This window comes from Phoxinus phoxinus, assembly GCF_949152265.1.
Source record: "Phoxinus phoxinus genome assembly, chromosome: 23".
Taxonomy (NCBI): domain Eukaryota; kingdom Metazoa; phylum Chordata; class Actinopteri; order Cypriniformes; family Leuciscidae; genus Phoxinus; species Phoxinus phoxinus.
The window spans coordinates 10,744,069-10,765,705 of NC_136898.1; the positions used below are offsets into that span (position 1 = coordinate 10,744,069).

At 36.7% G+C, this 21,637-nt stretch overlaps 1 protein-coding gene across 4 annotated transcripts in view; it reads left to right on the forward strand.

The window, feature by feature from the left end:
- Positions 1 to 21,637, forward strand: part of opcml (opioid binding protein/cell adhesion molecule-like) — a 169,771-nt gene that overhangs the window by 26,821 nt on the left and 121,313 nt on the right. For 2 of the 4 annotated variants that reach the window (XM_079598664.1, XM_079598663.1), the window contains exon 3: positions 5,518 to 5,601. In XM_079598664.1, coding sequence (XP_079454790.1) covers positions 5,529 to 5,601 — 73 coding nt within the window. In that variant the 5' untranslated portion in view covers positions 5,518 to 5,528. Of the gene's footprint in view, positions 1 to 5,517; positions 5,602 to 7,153; positions 7,449 to 21,637 lie in introns of those variants that run through there. The other 2 variants (XM_079598665.1, XM_079598666.1) reach the window with 2 other exon arrangements.

A 21,637-nucleotide genomic window follows, 5' to 3' on the forward strand; every position in this document is an offset into this window, starting at 1 on the left:
TAGCCGAACAAATAAAAGTCCTTTCAATTCTTTATGCTGTTATTTTTTTTGTAAAACACAAAAGTATAAGAAAAAAAGATCTTTACGCTCATATGCTTATAGTTCATACTTGCGTCTTGTCAAGCTCAAAGGCCAAAAAGGCAAAACAAAAATTAAAAGCAAATAATAAAAGTAGTCTATATGGCTTTTGGGCTGTATTTCACGTTTTCAAAGTCATACCACAAGTAGCGTAGTTCATCACTTAAACAGGCATGACTGACAATGTGCAGGTTATTCAGGACACAAAAAAATACAAATCTTACCAATAAATGTTTTCAGACATTTCCAAACAACATCAATCCGTTTTGGTTGAGCTCTTGAAATTACAGCTTCCCTTTCGAATCATTAGAAATGTCTAAAGTTTCAATAAATTATTATGATAAAAATCTGTGATGGCAATTTCTTAAATACATTTGTCAGGAAATATGTATACGAAATATGTATATGAAAAAAAAGATGGATTTGCATACGTTTACTTAAAATATATTTAGAAAGAAGTAGAATTGTTCATATTTTTACCTAAAATAAGGTGTTGTTTGTGTCTGTTTCATTCATAAAGCCTCTCCTTCATTGACATCCATTAAAAAAAATCAGCCTCTTGTCTCCTTCCACTTGTCTCCTATACCCTGTACTGTAGCGTTTTCAGCTAAGGTTGCAGGCTTGCCTTCGAGTGGCTTTATGAATTATGACGGTCCAGGAAATCCCAGAGTAGCAGAATAAAATGCAGATAGAGATGGTTTGACTGAAACACTTGAAAACTTGAAAAACTTGACAAACAATAAACACACGATTGTGACAATACATGGTTTATCTGTGTTCTAGACATCTCTAGTATTTTCATTAGAATAAAGTATATTTATAAAGGAATGCTAATCGAAATAGCCTTTATCACCGTACAGAAAACTATAACATAAAATAACTTTTGCCTCATTCTGTGATATATGAAGCCAGCCACGCCAGATCACAAAAAGGAAGTTATTTCAAACACTCCACTGACATTATTGAGTTTAGAGTAAAAATGTCATTAAATGTTCTCTTTCATTGGACAACAGCAGGTTTGTAAATGCTTCTCGTTACACGTTTTGAAAGATGTTTGGCGAGTGTTGTTTTTTCAAATGCTTTTTCAAGTGACATTAACTGCGAACCGATCGATACGCTTAGTCCGATTTAAAATCCGATTTAGATGTGCTATAAGCCAATCACGATTTCGGTTTGTTGGTTATTCATGCAGCCCTAGGTTAACCTCACAAACAAACAAACTGTATCGCATGCATGCTACTGTGGTATATTTATTCATCGCGCTGACCCATTTATTTTGTTGCAAGTGCGAAATATATCACACTGCACAGCCCTGACATGGTCTACTTTGTAGTTTTTAATGAATTGATTTATTTCCCCACAGAAAAAATAACAACATGGTTTTGGAACATTGAGTAAATTGTGGAAAAAAAAGTCAATTATTGATTGAACTATTCATTTAACTTTTTGGTCAAACTGTGATAGTCATTCTGTCACTCTTTTTTTATCTGTATACGTTCTTTCTTCTCCTTCAGGGGTGATATGTGTATGGAGAGGCTAGTGCCATCTGTGTTACTGCTGGAGTGCAGAGTTAATAGCTCCGCAGTTGATCAAACACACACATCGCTGAAGTCCTGAAGAGCTTGCACACTTGGCCATGTACACACATAGTCACATGCACACAAATATACAAATGCAGTGCTAGGTTGCCTTGATGGAAGCTGGTCAATTTGTAACTTGAGCACGAAACTCACAGCATGGCTGTCTGAGAGGATGATGGGAAATATCTGTTTTGGGTGTTTTTTGAATGGTTTATTGTCTCATTTAACTGATGCAATATTAGATTTGAGAGGCAAGGGGCTAAAATGCATCTGAGAAGCAAAAATAATATTTTTATAATGTAACAAATCATAGTGGTGCTTGAAATTGCTTGGAATTGTTTGAAAATCAGAACAAAGCAGTGGCTTTTCTATACATTAGGACTGCACATTATAGAAGATTGTCAATCTCTGTGAAATAGGGTTAGGTATCCAAAAGCGTTATAGTCTTCCTTGCTCTGAATTGAGAAATGCTGGTTTCAGTTTGACTAGCTTTTTCAAAAATGTATGTAATGTAAGTGTAAAAATGTAAACAAGATAATGAAAATAAATACACATGTGAATAAAAAGATATTGATACAAGTTTATCAAGTCATTGTTTTTGCACAGGCCCAAAAGCTATTGTTGAGCCCTGTGATGAGATGTGATGTATTGATATTTCATCATCACAGTTGTAGCGTATACAGCACAGTTGTATCGTTTCATCCCGGATACCTCAGGATATGGTAGATTGCTGAACTAATGAGTTCACTAAAAAAAGGAATTGCTGAGAAAACGTAAATACAACTCAACCTGATTTATATGTTGTCTCAGCAATTGTCCTAAAAATGGACAAGGCCTCATTCAGCCAAAAAAATCACCAAGTCCAAGGCAACAATAAAATCTCTCATTTTGTTAGCCATATAGTTTTATAGGACACTTAAAATGGCAAGTCAACTATCTGAAGGCTAATAAATTATTGTGATTGCACTTGTCCGTCTTTGTTTTTTTTCATAACTGTATGTAGTTGAAATGGTTATGGGTAGGTTTAGAGGTAGAGCTGCTCAAAAATGTATTTTTAATGCTATATTGTTACTAAAATTGTCTGTCCAGTACGTTTTATTCTTTTTATTCCGTATAAAATGGGTTTGTTTAGGTTTGGGAGTAGGGTTATGGGATTTTACATTTATCTATAACATGGTAAAAGAGAAATGAAACCGATATCTTTGATATGAAATATTTGTAAATATTTAACGTTTTAGCTGTAAGCGTAATAATGCTATATGTGACCCTGGACCACAAAACCAGTCACATGGGTCTTTTTTTTTTTTTTTTTTGATGTATACATAATCTGAAAGCTGAATAAATAAGCTTTCCATTGATGTATGGTTTGTTAGGATATTACAATATTTAAGAGATACAACTATTTGAAATCCTGGAATCTGAGGGTGCAAAAAAATCTAAACATTGAGAAAATCGCCTTTAAAGTTTTCCATTTTTAGCGATTGTGCTGCATTCACTCACAAAAATAAATGTTTTATATATTTATGGTAGGAAATTTACAAAATATCTTCATGGAACATGATCTTTACTTCATATCCTAATGATTTTTGTCATAAAAGGAAAATTTATCATTTTGACCCATACAATGTATTGTTGGCTATTTCCACAAATATACCTGTGCGACTTGTGACTGGTTTTGTGATCCAGGGTCAATTGTTTAAATGTTGCCGATACGTCCATATTGTAAATTTTAGCATCTATCAAAAAGTAAATTTTGTGTCTTTGTTAAGAAATAATTATATAGTTGCAATGAGACCAGGCTGCACTTGGCACACAAACTTCAAAAAACTTAACAATCAATAAATAAATAATATATTTTCAAATAATATTTATATGTTCATTTGTTTGGGTAGGTGCAGTGGGGATATTTTTTCGGCCTATTGAAGTTCAAACATTACTTAGGGTATTTTAAGTCATTTGAAGGGCAAATTAGTTCCTTATTTTATTTTAATCTCAAATAAATTCATCATAAGTTTAATTACGTGTCATCAATATTATGATTCTATTGAGCAGTATTAATCATCCAAAAAGGCTCGTCTAAAGCTCTCAAAGAATATGTCCTTGTCATATGTTAGTACTGCGAACATCAATTATGATTCATATCAGGGCTGCTAACGGGACACTGTGAAATGACAATCTAGTTTATCTGCGGAGTTCGGCTGGTGCTCTGTTACTCGCAGAAATACACTCTTCTCTCAAAGAATGGAAAGGTTTGGTGGCATTTGCATCACATTTTGATATCCATCAGTTTGATAAGCTCTTTATGAAATATGGACCAAATTTCCAGTGTGAGTTATTGTCATGGGTTGGCTTGTGATTGCACTATGTCGTGGTTGGCCTCTTCGGGACACTGCACCGGTAGGGCAGATTTTGAATTAGCCTGACAGTTTCACCATTAAAAATTTGCAATTCGGTGACCTTGCCGGATTTGATTTAGTGTTTGGTTAATAGTACTTGCAGTGCAATTCAGACTTGTTAAGAGCTCGGGTAATATTTCGATTAAACCCTCTGCTTTTGCTCATTTTTAATTCATAACTTGCCAGTAAGAGTGCAATTAATATTCAAGGAATTCATGACATTCTCTGGAAGTGAGATCACACTTCTGTTTTGAACGGAGTGCAGTGGAAGTGAGCATAAGAGACTGTCCAAAGACATAAGTGTTGCAGTTCTTCAACTTATGAACCACAAACCCTGCAATAAAATATTTGTAACAAAATCATCTCGTCCTGGTGGAAAAGCCTGCTTTGTACACAGCGAATCAACTGCAAAGTAGTTTGTGAGGTCAGAAAAAGTACGGTGAAAGTACTAGGGTACAGTCTGATGATACCAAGGTTCTTGATTATCATATTCATATTCCATGGATTTTTTAATAGTATTCTACCATGAAGTTGTTGTTTTTTTCAGTATGGTTGTGCATAAGGCTGATAACAATTCTGCGAAATATTGATCATTACCAAACTTACACGCAGATCCACATTTGTTATATTTGAAATGATAGTTATTGCTGCAGTCTTCTGCTGCAGTCAAACAATCATTGATTATCTCACTCATCACACTTTGTGCCTTATATAATCTAGCCCCATATGGCTAAAGAGTACATCAAATATTTGAGTGTGAAGCCTGTATGATTGAGTTATATCTTGGACTTCTCGCTAAACACAAGACTCCCTTTAAGTTGTCAGAGTTACTTACAGTATAGTCAGTAGAAGGTCTGTTGGGGACCATCAAAATAAAGTATTTGCAGATATTAAGCATACACTACTAATACTCTAATGACTGGTCCTGGTGGTTGGCATGTAGTAGTAGAATGTCTAAAGTTGACCATCAAATTAAAGTTTTACCGTATTTAAAAATCTTTGTTAACATTAGTTAAAAATACAACTGTCCATTGTTAGATTCACAACTGTCATTTTAGCTCAAGTCCATTAAATAACAATAAATGCTTTTAAATTATTTTCATTGTAAGTTTATGTTAATGTAACTAACTAATATTAACAAACGGAACCTTATTGTAGTGTTACTGCATTTTTATTATACACACAAAATGATCTCTCACAAACCCCTTGTTGTCCTATAGGAGAGTTAATTGTCAGAATATAGCAGACTCGCGAGAGATGGATAAGTGATAACAGTGCTTTATTTGAGCAAATTCCTAACAGAAGTAAGTAATAACACAGCAATGATCAAGGCAGGTATTAAACTTAGTTCTTAGGATTGGCAAGTGAAGATAGTGATCGTGTGTGTCTTCAACATGTGACTAAATGCACACAGGCTGAATAGTTTATCAGGCTGAATAGTAATCAAAGTCTTTGTCTTACAGGTCTTGGGGGAATGCTGGAGAAGAGGAATAGACACATCAACAAGGAGACAGGAATTTGGGAATCACAGGAGGTAATATTTGCAGGTGAGGAAAACCGGTAAGACGATGAGTGTGTGTGAGGTGTGTGCTTAAGCAGAGGTGATGAGTGTGCTGATGAGGTGCAGGTGAGGAACAGGAAATGTACTGCTAAGGCTGGTGATGGGAGTTTGTGACATTTAATAAGTATTTATTTTTATTAATATTTTTTTTTTCTTCCAGTTAAACACTTTAAAAATATATTTTGTCTTTTTGTGTCTTTAATACGAATGTATTATGTCTAACTGCACTGGCAGACTTTTTCAAATATTTTAAATATTGAAAAAGTAATAAATAAATAAATGCTAGTGTAGTAAGACAAAATACACTTATATTCAGGATACAATATATCAAAACATGTCCTAATAGCTTATTCAGTCTCAAGATAATTTATCTTGATTGCTTTAAATATATTTTTACTGTTAAATGTGCTGTATGGAGTTTTTCTACTAAAATGAATCCATTTTTTATTACCTGTGTGTGAAGGGGTTGTAATCTCACAATAAAATGATCCACTTGGCGGGTTTTGCTATTACCTCCGATAGCAAGTATTCCTATTTCTATGTGATGTTCCGGGTCGGATTTGCCGCAAAATCCAGTGACGTGACTGAGACCTGCATGCGCGCTCCCGAGCGTCTCGCCTCTCGCCTCGTCTACTGACTTTGCACTCAACAGCGACGACACTGCAACTTTATGACATGGAGTCTGCTAATACTAGGAAACGACTAGCACAACACAGACTCAAACACAAACTCCACATAATAATAAAAAACGAAAGAAAGCACGCGCACGAGCACTCGCTTGTAAACGTATTGGTTGCAATCTGAAACATCATCGCTATATGCCGCTGAAAACTCCATACAGAACCTTTAAAACAAATAACACAGACTAATAATTAAAAACTAATTTTGAAGTAATTTTGAGTAGACCGCATTGGTTTTTCATTGTGCTTGACGTTGATCTTGTTTTGGTGTTCTAGGGAGTGACTATATAGTGATTGATGTCATTTGAAATTATATTAAGTGGTTCTTGGAGAGATTTTTTTTTTACACCACAACATAATTGAACAATTATCAGATCTGTTTATGTTTATGTTTATTCAGATGCATTTAGGATGGATGAGATGCGCATTGTTAATCTTTGCCGCTAGAGATTTACAGAGGCTGCCCAAGGTCACCTTGAGAGTTTTGTCGGAGTAGTGATGACTATCACATCGAAGGGACTTCAGCGTCTTGGCATGAACCCAATACTCAGTGTTGACAGCAGGCAATTACACAAAATAAGAAAGGCATGATCTTTAAATAGAAGCAACGTTATATAAGGGAATAGAGCAATTCCAGACGTGTCTATCAGTTTGTGGTGACAGACCAAATATTAGGAGGCTTGCCGCCAGTTTTATTGAAGATGCTGCTCGTCTCGTTCTCTCATCTTGCAGAGCTTTGCATTAGTGGTCCAGTCGAAGCATGAACCCCTTGCTGACAGGCAGCCAAGAGTCCCGGCCAATCAGAGCTCAGAGGGGGCGGGGCGTTCCCTTCAGCCAGCCTGCTGAGCGCGGTCCTCTTATGAAAATAATCAATGGGAGCTCAGTCTCTCTGCCGCTTTAACTTGTGCTGGATTTAAATTGCCTCCACTCCACTCCATGCCTATCCAAGGGTGAAAATAAGCCGTTTTCTGCTGTAATTACCCGGTGATCAAAGAAACAGCAAACAGAACACAGGTGGTTGTGTTTCTGTGCAGAAAAGCAAAAAGGAAAGGAAGAAATACCAGCTGCTGCATCCAGAGAACAGTTTGAAGAATGTGCAATCCTGCCTGCTTTATCTTCATGGTGTGGCTGATTGCTTTGCTTGTGTATCCAGGTACTGTTATCATCTGTTTTATGCATGCTGAAGCTGGGAGATGATATTTGCTTAAACCTAAACTGGGATATGGGGAAGGGATGTTGTGTTTCAGTAAGTCAGCAAGTGTCCTTTAAGCATGGTGCATTTCAAATGTGATCAAAGTTGCAAGAAGTGTGCCGTGCAGAATTCCTGTGAGGTGGCGTGCTTCAGCGGTTGCATGCAGCGTGAGGGTGTTTTTTAGCCGAGGGACATCCCAGAGGAATGTCGAAACTCTCTTCAGGTAGACTAATCGAGAATGACAGTGGCGACAAACTGAACGGAGTAAGCACAAGACATCACGCAGACACCGTTTACTCGCTTCCATGAGTCATATCAGAGGACGAGGGGTGCTCTTTTGGCATTTTGATAAGCTTATATTGCAGATATTTTCTATGCTTTATATTTCAAAGTCATTGTAGTCTGATTCCATGTGTTATTGAAGGTAAGAAAAAGGCTAGGTTTTCTACAGGTTTACCTGAGGCAAATTATTGGGCTTTTAAGCTAGGGACATTTCAAGCATACAACTGCAACAAAAGAATAAAAAAAAGCATGAATGTGAGTCATGGTCACAATAATTGAAATTTGAACCTGAAATTTTCTGAGACTCTGCATTCACACAGAAAGGCATACACAGATCAATATTCAATTTTGAAAGAAGTAAGGTTTCTCTCATTGCAGTAACCTCTTTTACAATTGCAGTAGTGATTGCAACATTTAAAAACTAACAAATAAAGTCACTAAGAGAAAAAAGTCCTCCTGTCAGGGTCGTTCTACTCCATTCACAAAGGTCACTCTGTACGTGTTGCGTCACATGATTGAATAAATTACCTTTTCCGTCCAGGTTGCCTAATTAATAGACTCAGCTAGTGGTTTGGAGAGGTAAATGCTTCAGGACTGGAGCCATCGGTTTGATACTTTTAATCACAGGTGGTTGTTTGCTTTGACTTAATTAGCAAACTGCTGAAACGTATTGGCCAATCATCAAAGGGCTGCCCCTGTTTGATCACAGTTAGGCCTTGAGCTGTGATTTAATTTCATAATCAACGGGAGCCAAAGAAAATAAATACATGTAATAATAATAAAAGAAAATACACTTGGAGCATTACAAGTCACAATCAAGTCTTAATTTTGAATTCTGAACTAAAAAATATTGATAGGTTAGCATGACCCCTTTAGCCCAGTAAACTGCTAATGTATGCGTGTAATTTATTTATAATACAATTTATTTATTTATAATAATTACATTTTTATAATATGTATTTATGGCCACACTTTAGATTAGGGTCCAATTCTCATTGTTAACTAACTATTAACTACGACTTTTGCCTCAGTAAACTCCTAATTACTGCTTATTAATAGTTAGTAAGGTAGTTGTTAAGTTTAGGTATTGGGTAGGGTTAAGCGATTTAGAATATGGTCATGCAGAATAAGGCATTAATATGTGCTTTAGAAGTATTAAGAAACAGCCAATATCCTAGTAATATGCATGCTAATGAGTAACTAGTAAATAGTGAGAATTGGACTAACCTAAAGTAAAGTGTTACTGTTTATTTTTAATAATATTTATGGTAACACATTAGTTTGGGGTCCAATTCTCTCTATTAACTAGTTGCTTATTAGCAAATACTAGAATATTGGCTGTTTATTAGCACTTATAAAGCACATATTAATGCCTTATTCTGCACGACCATATACTTATATGTCTTAAATTAAATTAGACCAGTCTACGTTTTTATGTAACTGACTTAAAAAAGTTATGAACAATCTTAAAGAGAAATTGGATGACTAACTTTTAAGACTAGTCTTAGTAGTTTATGCAACCAGCCACAGATATTTTCATGTGTCAAAAGAAACACTTTCCATGCAGTTCTTCATGTACTGCTTAATACATCGTCTGTGTGTGTGTACAAGAATAGTTACATAAGCCTATGGGGTCTGTATTTTTGTTGTTGCATTTTTATTTTTATGAAGATGACACAGTATTACATGAAAAGACTTTTTACTGTTATAAAACGTTATATAACATGGATTTGTGAGCATTAGCTGAACTGAAGGTGTCAACGACGTCATCGTTGAAGCCGACCAGTCGTGAAATAGCTGTCGTCAGATGTTTCTCGAATCTCTTTTGCTGTACTTTGATGGCATTCGCAGAGCCAAAACGGGGAAAAGACATTTTGAGTGACATCATAAGAAGATTTTTTTCACCCCAATCCACGCTTTCAGAACACCTTGCGTCTGAAAGATTAGATTTGTCTGCTTAGTCTGCCTCTTTGAGCCATCAGTTCAAGTCACTTCACCACGATTAGTCAGGTATGTGGTATTCTACAACTTCGACTGAAGTTCTATTTATATACCAGCATACATTCCTCAATAATTTAGACAGAATTTTGACCATCTGAAAACTAGTATCTGCCTGAAAATGATGGCACTTGAAGCGTGACATTTTCAAAGTCTCAATATAAAACTTTAATGGCCCCCCATTAAAGTGTCATTTTTGAAAGTGTTACATCATCCATGTTGTAACTTTCAGACCAGTGAGATTGTTCCACCCACAGAAACAATAGATTTATTGTCAGCTGTAAACAATATAAGTAATTCATAATGATTGACAGCTCAGTGCTTCTGGAAACTTGTGTTTGCTCCCTCAGCCTTTGGAGGCATAATGAGCCTTGAAATAACATCATTCAGGCACTCAGAAACATCTTACAGAATCATTCTGATGGAGGCTGATGGTAATATATTTATGGAGTAAACAAAATGCAGATTACTGCTTCTCAACAATATCAAAGTCTGTGATCGCGCAGATGACAAGACCTCGATCAGAACTTCAAATAAAATGTGATGCAATTGGCATGCTACTTTTTTAACACTTGGTTTGATTGCTTTGCCCACTCTAGATTCAGAGTCTTATGCATGGTCAAAACTTTGTTGAAAGACTGTGGCACTGATTGATCAAATGACTTCTCAATGACACTGTACACTATGCTAAATATTTTGCAGCTGCTGCAGGGCTTCTCTTTGCAATTTTTGATTCTGTATTAATAGATCTATTAATCAAAGTGGCAGCTAAAGGACACATGCGTTCTTACTGTTCCAGTCACGACAGGTTTTTATTTTTTTGGTAATCAGTGACAGCCAAGTGAATACATTTAAGAAAGTAGGCCCCTATGTGAGAGATCATGGATGCACTGTAAAATAAAAGCTGTGATAACTTGAAATACAAGAGCATTGCACTCACACCATAGACTGTTAAAAAAAGATGGATGATGTCTTCACTTCTTTCCACTGTACAAAAATGAAGCCAAAATATCCCTAAAACGGTCATTGCCGATTAAGTCATTGGGAGTCTGCGCAGTAAGGATACTAAGGTGGAGCCGCGGTATGATGGATTCAATCACAAGCAAAGCTGTCAATCATGACGTTACACCTCGTTTTTATAGCATCAAGTAACTAAATAAAACCAAAGTTGTTGGAAAAACGAACACTTGAACATATGTCAGCGTGATAAAAAACTATACCTAAAATGACAGGCTTTTTTTTTTTTTATGTAATTGGATTTTTTTTAGTTTGGCTTGCATCCCATTTGATTGCATGGAGAGGGCGGGGTTTATGACCTTACTGCAGCCAGCCACCATGGGGGTGAACGAAACGTTTTGGCTTCACTTTTCAGGAAGTGTGCACAATCCAAGAACCAGGATGGGAAAAAGAGGAGGGAGATCCCCTAGTAATTTACCTCTAAAATCATTATATTATTTAAACACATTTGTTGTTAAAGTAGCCAGTTGACACCTTCAAGACCTTAAACCTACAGTACGATAAATGGTTTAAAAAAAAAAGAAGCATAGCGACAATATATATAGTTAGTAACGTCATTTGAGAGTGTGGTTTTGAAGCAGATCCTGGTTACCACAGTTGATAGAATAGTAAATGCTATTAATCATAAATCACAAAATTGATTAGTATATAATAGAGAATTGACTTATTCATGCAGACTATATTTTGCAGATTTTATTACATGTAACAAGCTCTAATATATGAAGTATTGCTTACTATATGAACTTGATTTAAAGGCTATATCGATATATGTTGACCATAATCAGTGAACTGTTGCCACAGCTAAATATGACGAATTATGTTAATAATAAAACACTAGAGGACAAGTTTGCTTTGGTAGATTAGTATTGGTTCAGTATTAAAAGCTGTTAGGAACACATTTTTTTAAGCCTACATCCAAAAGATTTGTTTATTTTTATGTTATTTCTTAATTTTTTATTTTTTTATAATTAAAAACAACTAAACCACAGTGCAGTTCAATTTGAGATAGTGTTTTTTTTTAAATGTTCTATTGCATGTGGTCCGAACATGCTGGGTCTATCATGCGAGGACATCCTTTGGGGTAGTTGGTATGCTCTGAGAGTGTTATCTAATGCCCCTGTTCAACTGGGCTGTCATTTAAAATAATGTTTGTGTGACCTTGCCAGAGGTGGTGAGTGCCTCATGACAGATTCATTCCTTCCTTTTCTCTGACTCAACTCAGCATGTGCATGTATGTTTTATGTGCACATAAGTGGCAATTCGAAAAGCTCAGCAAAAAAAAAAAAAAAAACAAGCTAATAACAATGCCCTAGCCGTATACCTACTATAGACAGATAAACATTTGTTCACTCATCCTTGCACAGTCCAGGCCTGGAGGGGAGGGGGATGCAGGAGAGGCAGGCTGGCTTGCCGCAGAGCCTGGTGTCCATATGCCATCACGAGAGCCCCGTGCCCTTCAAGAGTGGCATGGTTTGTTGAGCTCTGGTCATTTGGTGCCCAATCTACTCAGTAGGCCACAGCTTGGGCTGGACAGTTTCTGCTCTTGTGGAGGTTAAAACAATTTTGAAGAATTGTTTGCAGATAATGCACTCAGTGTGTGGCTGTCTGTCTGCCTGCTTTTCCAGATTTTCACAAGTTTATCTCCATGCAGATAAGCCAATTCAACAGAAGGAAGTATAGTGGTAGACAATTTAACATTATGGTCTTTAAGACATTATTATTGCTAATTATTTTTCATGTTTTGTTAATACTCATGAATCATATTTTATTAATGCTCCCTGAATCATGGCTAGTTATTAATATGAATATTTGTGTCGTATTTTGTTAATGCTCCTGAAACAGACAAATGCGACCAATACAGAGAACAAAATATACATTAGCTCTACACTGCAAAAAGTATTTTTCAAGATACTATATTTGTTTTATTTTCTAATAAAAAAATTGTTTTAAAAACAAGGTAATTTTAAAAAGCATAATTGCATAAATTATTGTTTAAATCTAACAAAACATGAAAAAAATACATTGATTAACAAAATGATTTTTTGTTGTGAAAGTTTACATTTGAAAACATCTGCTACGTCAGAATTCAAGGACAGCGAGAGATGTTAGGTCACTGGCACTGGAATGAAGAAACCAGCGGTTGCCAGATTAAATACTTGCGTGTGGTCTGCAAATACTTTGCCATTTCTGTCAACTGATATTTCATCCACAGAGACCGTGCAAAAGTCTCTCTGTAAGTCCTATTAAAAATCGTATTAAACCACAACAATATAGACATGCTGATTAAAATCGTTGCATGGACAAAAACGCCATGAAAGTCACCTTGTTGTTGCTGATGTGTTTATTTCTCCTGGCATATTTCAATAAAATTCAATATGTTTTTGCCACCATTAATTTATTCTCATATTGAGGGTTGTTGAATTTGATGTTGAATTAGGTCTAGTTAATGCTTACAAGCTGTCCACACATGTAGCCCTCAGGCAATTCGTCAGTTACAGCTTTTCCATACTTTAAGAAAAAGCTTCAGCTGGTTGTCCAGTGCCATCTGAGATTTATTTCGCTGCATACTATCATACGATATAGTATGTGAGCTGAGTAGTACAGTATGTCCGAATTCATAGTATTCATAAAACAGTATAGAAAACATAAAACACTACTACTTCCGGTAAAGTGTGGATTAGACACTTTACTATCCCATGAGGCCATGGAATAGGATTTGTGAAAGGAGGTGAAGCAACATATGAAATGCGATTTTTACTTTCGGGCTACATTCACATGTGGTTTGAAATCCAACTCAAATAGCATTTCTGGTAATCTGTTTCAGGGTGTGTTCACACCTGGCATGTTTGGTTCGATTAAAACGAAGCCTTGTGCGATTGCTCTGCTAGTGTGGTTTATTTGAATAAGTGTGAACGCTGTCATCCTAACCCTGGTGCGCACCAAACAAGCGGGCCGAGACCGATGAACTCTGGTGCGGTTCCAATTAAATATGAATGCAACATAGAGGAAAGTCATGCTGCTCCAACTATACGCGAGGCTAGTTCAAAATTCGCCAAATGAACGGACTTGGCGTGCGAACATTTTATCGTCGCCGGCAGGAAAGGAGGAGAAGACTGCAAGCGTTTTTTTTTCCAGTTGACTTATGTCGTCAGACTATATTTCAATTAAAAACCTTGTCTCCTCCTCTCCACATGTGCTACCACGGCTCATTTTTCCTGCTATCTTTGTCTCTTCTGTTTCGCAGGAAACATCGGAACTTCCTGTAAATGGTCTGAAAGTCCGAGCCATCAGAAAATGCTTTCACACTAGAAATGAACCAAACCTTCAGTTTGATCCAGACCGAGATTACCTCTTTTCATCGGACCACATTTCGTCTGTTAGGCTCGGACTGTGGTCCGGGGGAGGTTTCACACCTGTAATTTTGATTTGAGTCAAACTGAAAAGTACGAAAATGCAGACCAAACAAGGTAGGTGTGAAAGGGACCATATGTTACGAAATGTTATTTTTTTGGTCCGGACCAAACGAACCAAGCGAACCGAACTACAAATGTGAATGCACCCTCAGTCTTGACTGCTCATCAGATTTTGTGTGGTTTATGTAACTTTCTCACAGCACATAAAATCTAAACGTCAGATGTTGTTATAGGAGACGACAGCATGAAATAAAGCCACGCATACCAGCCTCCTACGTTTCTGCCACTGCCTCATAAGATGCGATAGTCCAGCGCGCGGGCTATACACATTGTCATGTTGTAAACAAGACAACATCTGCATTGCAAATCCCTCCATGTTGATGTTGTTGTTTTTGGTGTATACCTACCAACGCAACCTCATTACCATATCCTGGAAAACGAAAGAGCGGTTTGGGACACACAAATCGGGTCTGGATAGTTGGTATACACTATGTGGACAGTCAATATTTTTAGATCAGATTCTAATCAAAAACACAACTAATCGGTTTTGCACTGACAGTGGCCTTTGATATTTGATTAGATAAATCAAATATCAAGACAAGAATATATAGCTTTGTTATACAATGTTATTAAAAACATTTGCTCAGTTTACATTTTTTATTAATAATTAAAAAATAAATGAGAGAAAATATTAAACTATGATTTTTTTTTTATATTTCAAAATGTTTTATCTGCTTATATTCTCCTTGTTTGTCTGTTGCCCTCTATGTAGAATTTATGCAGATGAACTTTTACTTATTATATGTTAAAAATGGATGCTCAGGCTTTGTTTGGTCCTGTTTAAAATCAGTGCACTTGGGCAATCTCAATAGATCATGCCTCTCTCTGCCTCTTTCAACCAAAACGTTTGTTTCTGTTGCTGTCATTAAGTGCATGGAAGCATGTTTTCTAGTCTTGCTATTACATGCACTGTTAAATGAATAACCGAAAAAGAGAGGTCAGTTTTCACCCAATCAGTGAGTGCAGCTGATCCTTTATTCCTACAGCTGTCAGTTTGCATTTAGTGTTTCATGGCTCTTGGGTATTCTGTCAGAGAGACTACACAAAAGGCCGTTGTGATTGGAGGAAAGCTATTTTTCCAGGGCAATCTGCACAACATTTGATGTCATCGTTCTAAAAAGGAACATCTTCCAGCGGGCAATGTCATTGGCTCCTTTTTGTGTGGGTTTGTTTTAGCCCTTAAACAATCACTTTATAATGAGGCACAAATGGAGTCATGTCATCTGTTGCATTGTCAGGGGATTGTTTTAATGCTGTTCCTTTGTCTTGTTAATAGTTTATGAAATACAGCATGTAAAATGCTACTCATAATGTCCTACACTTAATTAAAATTCAACTCGTTCATTGCTTGATTTCACAGTATAATCACAAGGGATGTAGGTCAGATTGTTGCCCCCAAATTTCACATGTTTAAAAAAAACAAAAAAACAGTAATGTGTGAGGAATTATGAACAGCTATCTTCTCATTTCAAAGCATTAGTTCAAGGATTCTTTCCTTTGATTTTTCCTTTTGTTTTCATTGTCTTTCCATTTCCTAATTTCCTTTTCGTTTCCTGTTTTCTCTTTTTTTTCATTTTCCTACTTTTGTTTGTCTTTTGGATTATTTTCCCTTTCCTTTCTGATTTGCTTTTGTTTGGTTTCCTTTTTGGTTTCCTATTTTTTTTCATTTCCTTTTCCTTTGTCCAGTTTTTATTTATTTTCTTAATTCCTTTTTCCTCTACCCTTTGTTTTTAATTTTCTATTTTATAAATGTATATTTTTATTTTATTTGTTTGTTTGGATTTTCTTTTTCCTTCCCCTTTTCCATCCTTTTCCTGTGTTTTCATTTTCTGTATCCCACTCTCTTTCATCCTTTTCCTTTTTCTATTTCCTTTATTTTCCCCCCTTTTCAATTTCCTTTCCTCTCTCCCATCTTATCAAGAGCATATGTGGATTAATTTTGCATTGCAACATTAGCTGTACAGAATTAAACATTTTCCAAACTCCAAAATTCACCATATGATAATCAGACTAAGATCTTGTTAGCACCATCTGTATGCAGTGATGGAACTGTACGAATCTCTAACTAACAGGCGGATGCTGTTCAATTCCAAATTGAAGTGTAATTTTCCCACCAACTCAATCTGCAAACATATTTGGTAACTGCCCACTAAGGGAATGATTTGTATTTCCAATTCGGAGCATCCAGACGTTCACCTAACTCTCAAACTGATTGTACTCATGTAAATAATGGTATAAGTAAATCATTGACTGAGGTTGTTTTTCATGAAAAATGCTGCCGCTGTAGAGAAAAACATAAATACACATAGAAGCACACTTATATTGATCGACATACTGTCTTATGTCTGCAGGGAGGGTTAAAGAGGGGAATGAGATATTAGGGTCACATGACCAGTGTCTACTGTAGAACCACTGTGAAGATGGACCCCAGTGCTCGGAAGGTCATTGATTTGATCTTCAGCGCTGGAGTGCTGACAGTGTTTAAATCAGCCGGTGAAGAAGAATAAAAATCCTCATACTAGTCTTCTGTCTTCAACAAAGTTCCTGACCCCTGTCTGCCCTACGGCTGTTACAGAATAGCTGATTATATCCGCTAAATGCTCTGTTTGTATGTAAATGTCCATTCAAATAAAAAAAAACTAATACAAACATAAATATCAGTGTCGCTCACCTTTAACAAACCTTGAAAATATTTACTCTTTTATGTGGCTGGAATAAAGCATGTGGAAAAGAAATGTTCAAGTAATCTGTATTCAAATTAGAATTTTAGACACACAAAGTGTTCAACTAAAGGTCTTCAGATCTGCTTTATTATTTCCATAGCTCAATATGCCTCGTGAATGCGTAACGAGGCAGAGGTGCTCAAGCAAAGGGAATTGCATTTTGCCTTTCTCTTGAATGCTCATTGAAATGTGGTAAAAACGTTTTAATATGCAATATTTGAGTAAGTGCAAAGTGATCTGTACTTTTCGAATTTATGTGGCCTTGTTCATAATTTCAAGCAGCAGGGAAACACATGCACCATGTCAGTCAGTTGCGTCCCCTCGGGGGAAGGAACAGGCGCTGTAGCTGGGGTGCGCTACTTGCTCTGAATCCGGATTCCTTTTAATTAATGTGAATTGGAAAAGTGAGTTTCTGTGACATAATGAGGCCATACATTTTTTATTTCAACGCCTCCGCTGCATTTGCAATACTCCAAAATGACCTCAATGCAGGTTGGGTTGTTTAAACTAAATGTTTACTCTTTAGAATTACATATTATGTTGTTTCACTATAGTTGTAGGTGTTGTCAATGTTTGATTAATTATGCTGGACAGATACCTGCAAATACCTCTGACTGAAGACCTTGCCAGACTCACATCAGGGTCACTGGACTGCACCGCCAGCTCTAGCGTGCTGCCAATGGTTCGGAGAAGCATTGATTCATTAGGCTGGACAAATAAAAAGAGACCTTCTACTGAACTAAAATTGCCTTAAGACTCGGTTGGAACAAGCAAAATGGCTTTGAGGAAGGACTGCCCGACCTCTGCCTTCATGTTCGCAGCTGTTTCTTTCTCTGAGCTATAGCTAGATGTAACAGAAAAAAAGAATATGACTCAAAAAGAATGTACTATGAGTGCATGGGAGGCACAGAGCATTCAGAATAGGATTCAAGTGGAATTTTAAATGTATGCCGCTCTTGGGTGTTATGGTAACTTTCGTAATGTTAGTCAAATAGACCCTGTTTGGAGTAGCATATTGGGAATTCATGTTACAGTCTCAATGGTTGCTTCTCCCACCTACGTGTCCATTTTTAACCTCTCTTTCTGTAGCTAATAAACAATGCTTGTGTTATAATAGCAACTGTTGACCATACAGCAGATTGTTATGCGATGAAAAAACTATTTACCTGTGGTGTAATATATTGGTTTTGCTTTAACACCCATATTTTACTTTGGACATCAGGTGGTGACCCATGGTACCACAATTGTATAAAAGTAACAAAAAAGTACTTAAAATCTTTTCAACATGAAGGATATATCCATAAACTTGTGTTGAGGTACTGGTAATTTTCTTTACATATCTTCAGCCAGGTGCACACTATGCGATTTTGGCCGCGATTTGGCCGTCTGAGCAAATGTAGCAAATCCTAAAAAATTCCTCTTATCCTAGGCTAAAATCTGAAGACTTTGATTGTTAGTTTGACATGTTCACCGACAGCCAATTAATGAAAGTTGCGATCAAATTTCACCGACAAAATTCTGGCAGTGTCAGAAGACACCATCAAATTGTCTTTGTTTTTCAAGACAAGCCATGACCAAAATGAACGTTCGAGATTTCTTTGTAGCCACCATTTCAATCCCACATGTAATGCAGCTCAATGTGAACGTACGTGTCATTGGTTGATGATGTAAACCTCCGGACAAGTTTTCTTGCGTGCATCCATTTTTAACGCGTCTTGACTGTCGTAAAGTCTGACATTAATGACAACTGAGATCCTACAGTGTGACATGGCTTACAGCGATGATCATGTTCGTACAGTCTGACAAGCAACAATCATAAAGGACTATTATAAATAGTTGCACAGTGCACCCGGCTTTACACATTCTGTTTACATATTCTTCTACATGTTCGGCTGTTGACAACAAAGAGAGATATGAAGCGTGTTTTCTTCTCCATTTTGAAAGTTTAAGAACCTCTTTTTGTGCCATGAGAAAGTGAGTTTGCATGAAATGCACCCCAGACCACCTTTTCATGCTGAATCTGACTCTTGTATCTTGTGGAAAAATAACATGTTTGTGAATCTGACAGTGAAAAGACGCTGAGGCTGTCGTTATGTTGTGTTTTGATAGCTGAGCTCAAGTCTGACAGATTACAAGACAACTGTAACATTGTTTTTGTAGAGACTCAGAGTCTTGAGAAAAACACCTGAGGTAAAATCCTGCGGCTATGGTTCAAGACCTGGGCTGGTTGTGACCTTGAGCAAGACCCCAATCTAAACCATCGAACCCTAATTCTTGCACTAAATTTGATTTCTACAAAAAAATAGTTTGCTAACTTACTTGTGGTTGTTTCAAGCAGATGCTCTCAACTAATGCAGACTATTGGTATAGGTGTTTGATTGTAAGCTAGTGGGAAAGATGGCTTCTCAGGATAGAGTGCACAGAATCAACCAGCACCAATTACTGTACATCCTCAAATTACACAGCGGGACAGAGTGCACGCAGATACCTCTATCTGCCAAACCACCCATCTAATGAGTGGCTAACTCATGGACCACTGCACACATTCACACAGCACCCACCCACCGTGTGTGGCATCAACGAGGACGATTCAACTCCAGGTGGCTTGCATGTCTCATGCCATTCAAATAATGAAGTTATCTTGTCTCATCACTCTTGATGGCACCATACATAAAGTGATCACATTCTTCTGCTGCCAGAAGAGTGGAATGTGTCTCATCTGACCTGCTTAAAGCTTGGATCTCTCTGTCAGTAATCACTGTATATTATTGTAATCAAAACTTTTTACCAAAATACAGTTCATACACAAACTGTGTTATTGGCTGATAAGTGGTACTATTTTGTCTTAATAAAAAATATAAAAAAATCAATAATCAATCATTTTAAATGCTACAAATGAGTTTAGACAATGTAGAGGATGAGAACTGGAAATTAATTTTAAGATTTGTGAAAGATATAACAATATCCTCAACCACCACCAATGTGCAGCATCCACCTGGATGATGTGACAGCAGCCGTATTGCACCAGAACGCCCACCACACACCAGCGTATTGGTGGAGAGGAGACATTTGTCTCATTTGACTTGGTTCTACTAAGTTACATATGAGTTTGCACCAAAATACAGTACAGCACAATGTTGTTTGAATGGTTGCACTGCCTTTGACATTAGCAACTAAAGATACAGAGAGTGTTTTTTCCTTCTTTTTTCAAGTTGATAAGCCAATTTATATTGCCTTATATTGCATAACTATAGTAGTTCATTATCTGCACTTAGAGTTATTTTCTCCATTGTGATCCTCATAGAACAGACCAGTGACCAACCAGTTGAGAACCACTGATCTTAATATACTGCCACTAAAGAAGTTTTGATGTTGTCTATTGGTGGTGTTTTATGTTGGTCTATCTACCACCATTTCCAGCCCTCCAGAGACATGGCAAAAAGTCAAAACTCTGCAGAAAAAGAGCAACGGTAGATTGAGTATTTTTCGAGCTGAACGTGGCATGGCAGAGCAGATGGGCCTGTAGAGAGAGGGCTGTGAAAGGGGCGCGACGTTGTTCTCCAAACAGCCTGCAGACAGAAGGCAGAGCGTAACTACCTAAACCGAGGCAGTTAGAACCGACACGTTTAACTCCTGACCCCAAAGCGAGGAATTTTACTTGATTGGAGGAAGATACACCATCATTTCTTTAGGCAGCATCTTTTCCCCTCTGATTCTCAGTGTCGTCAAGATGAGGTACAAGACACTGCATTTCTTTTTATACTGAGGCTTGTTTCTTTGTCTCTGATCTGTTTATCTAAATGATATGTAATTAATGTAAATGCAAGGTATTGTCCATATTTGCAATATTTGCAAGAAGCTGGCCTGTATTTATACAGCCATTGTGCAAAATTGTTATTGTATTCCGTGCGCTTTCTTTTTAACGCAAATTACAGTGTGGTTGATGTCTCAGACTTTAACTGCATGTTTTAACTATACACAACAGAACCATGTTTTTATTTCTTTGAAATTGCAAGCTTCCAATCATTTCAAGCTTTATATGTATGTATATAAAGTAATATATTTTATGAATTTAGTTGGAGCAAATGTATATATTTTTTGCATGACTTTAAATTATTTTAGATTCATGCTGTCAACAAGAAAATTATATTTGTCAATTGGGTAAAAAACTAAAAACGAATCTAAGACACACTCTAAAAATAAGTCTTAATATCTTTTGCAATTTGGCTTCTTGAATAAATTTATCTTATTTTAAGAATGTTTCTATTTGGAAAATAAGACAAGAATATTGATTTAAAGATTTTTTCTTTTTACTTTTCCATCTTATCCTAATGTAAATCACATAGGACTAAGTAAATGCAAGAAATTAAGCTTAAAGGTGCTGTATGTAACTTTTTTTTAGCATTTTACATGCTAAGTTCACATACTCGTTTCTCTGAAAAACAGTTCTACAGCCAGTTATTTTACTTTTTATGTTCTAGTTGTCAGTCAGTTTTTGTTTTGGTCTGTGTGATCTCGCCCACTGCCAGTTCACCCAATAGTATTTTGACACCCCGGAATGCCAGTTGGCAGGAAACACAGCGTATTGCAGCCTTGGAAATGGGCAAACAAACTGGTTTAGAGATTACAGATTCCACACAACCTAAAAAGCCTCGAT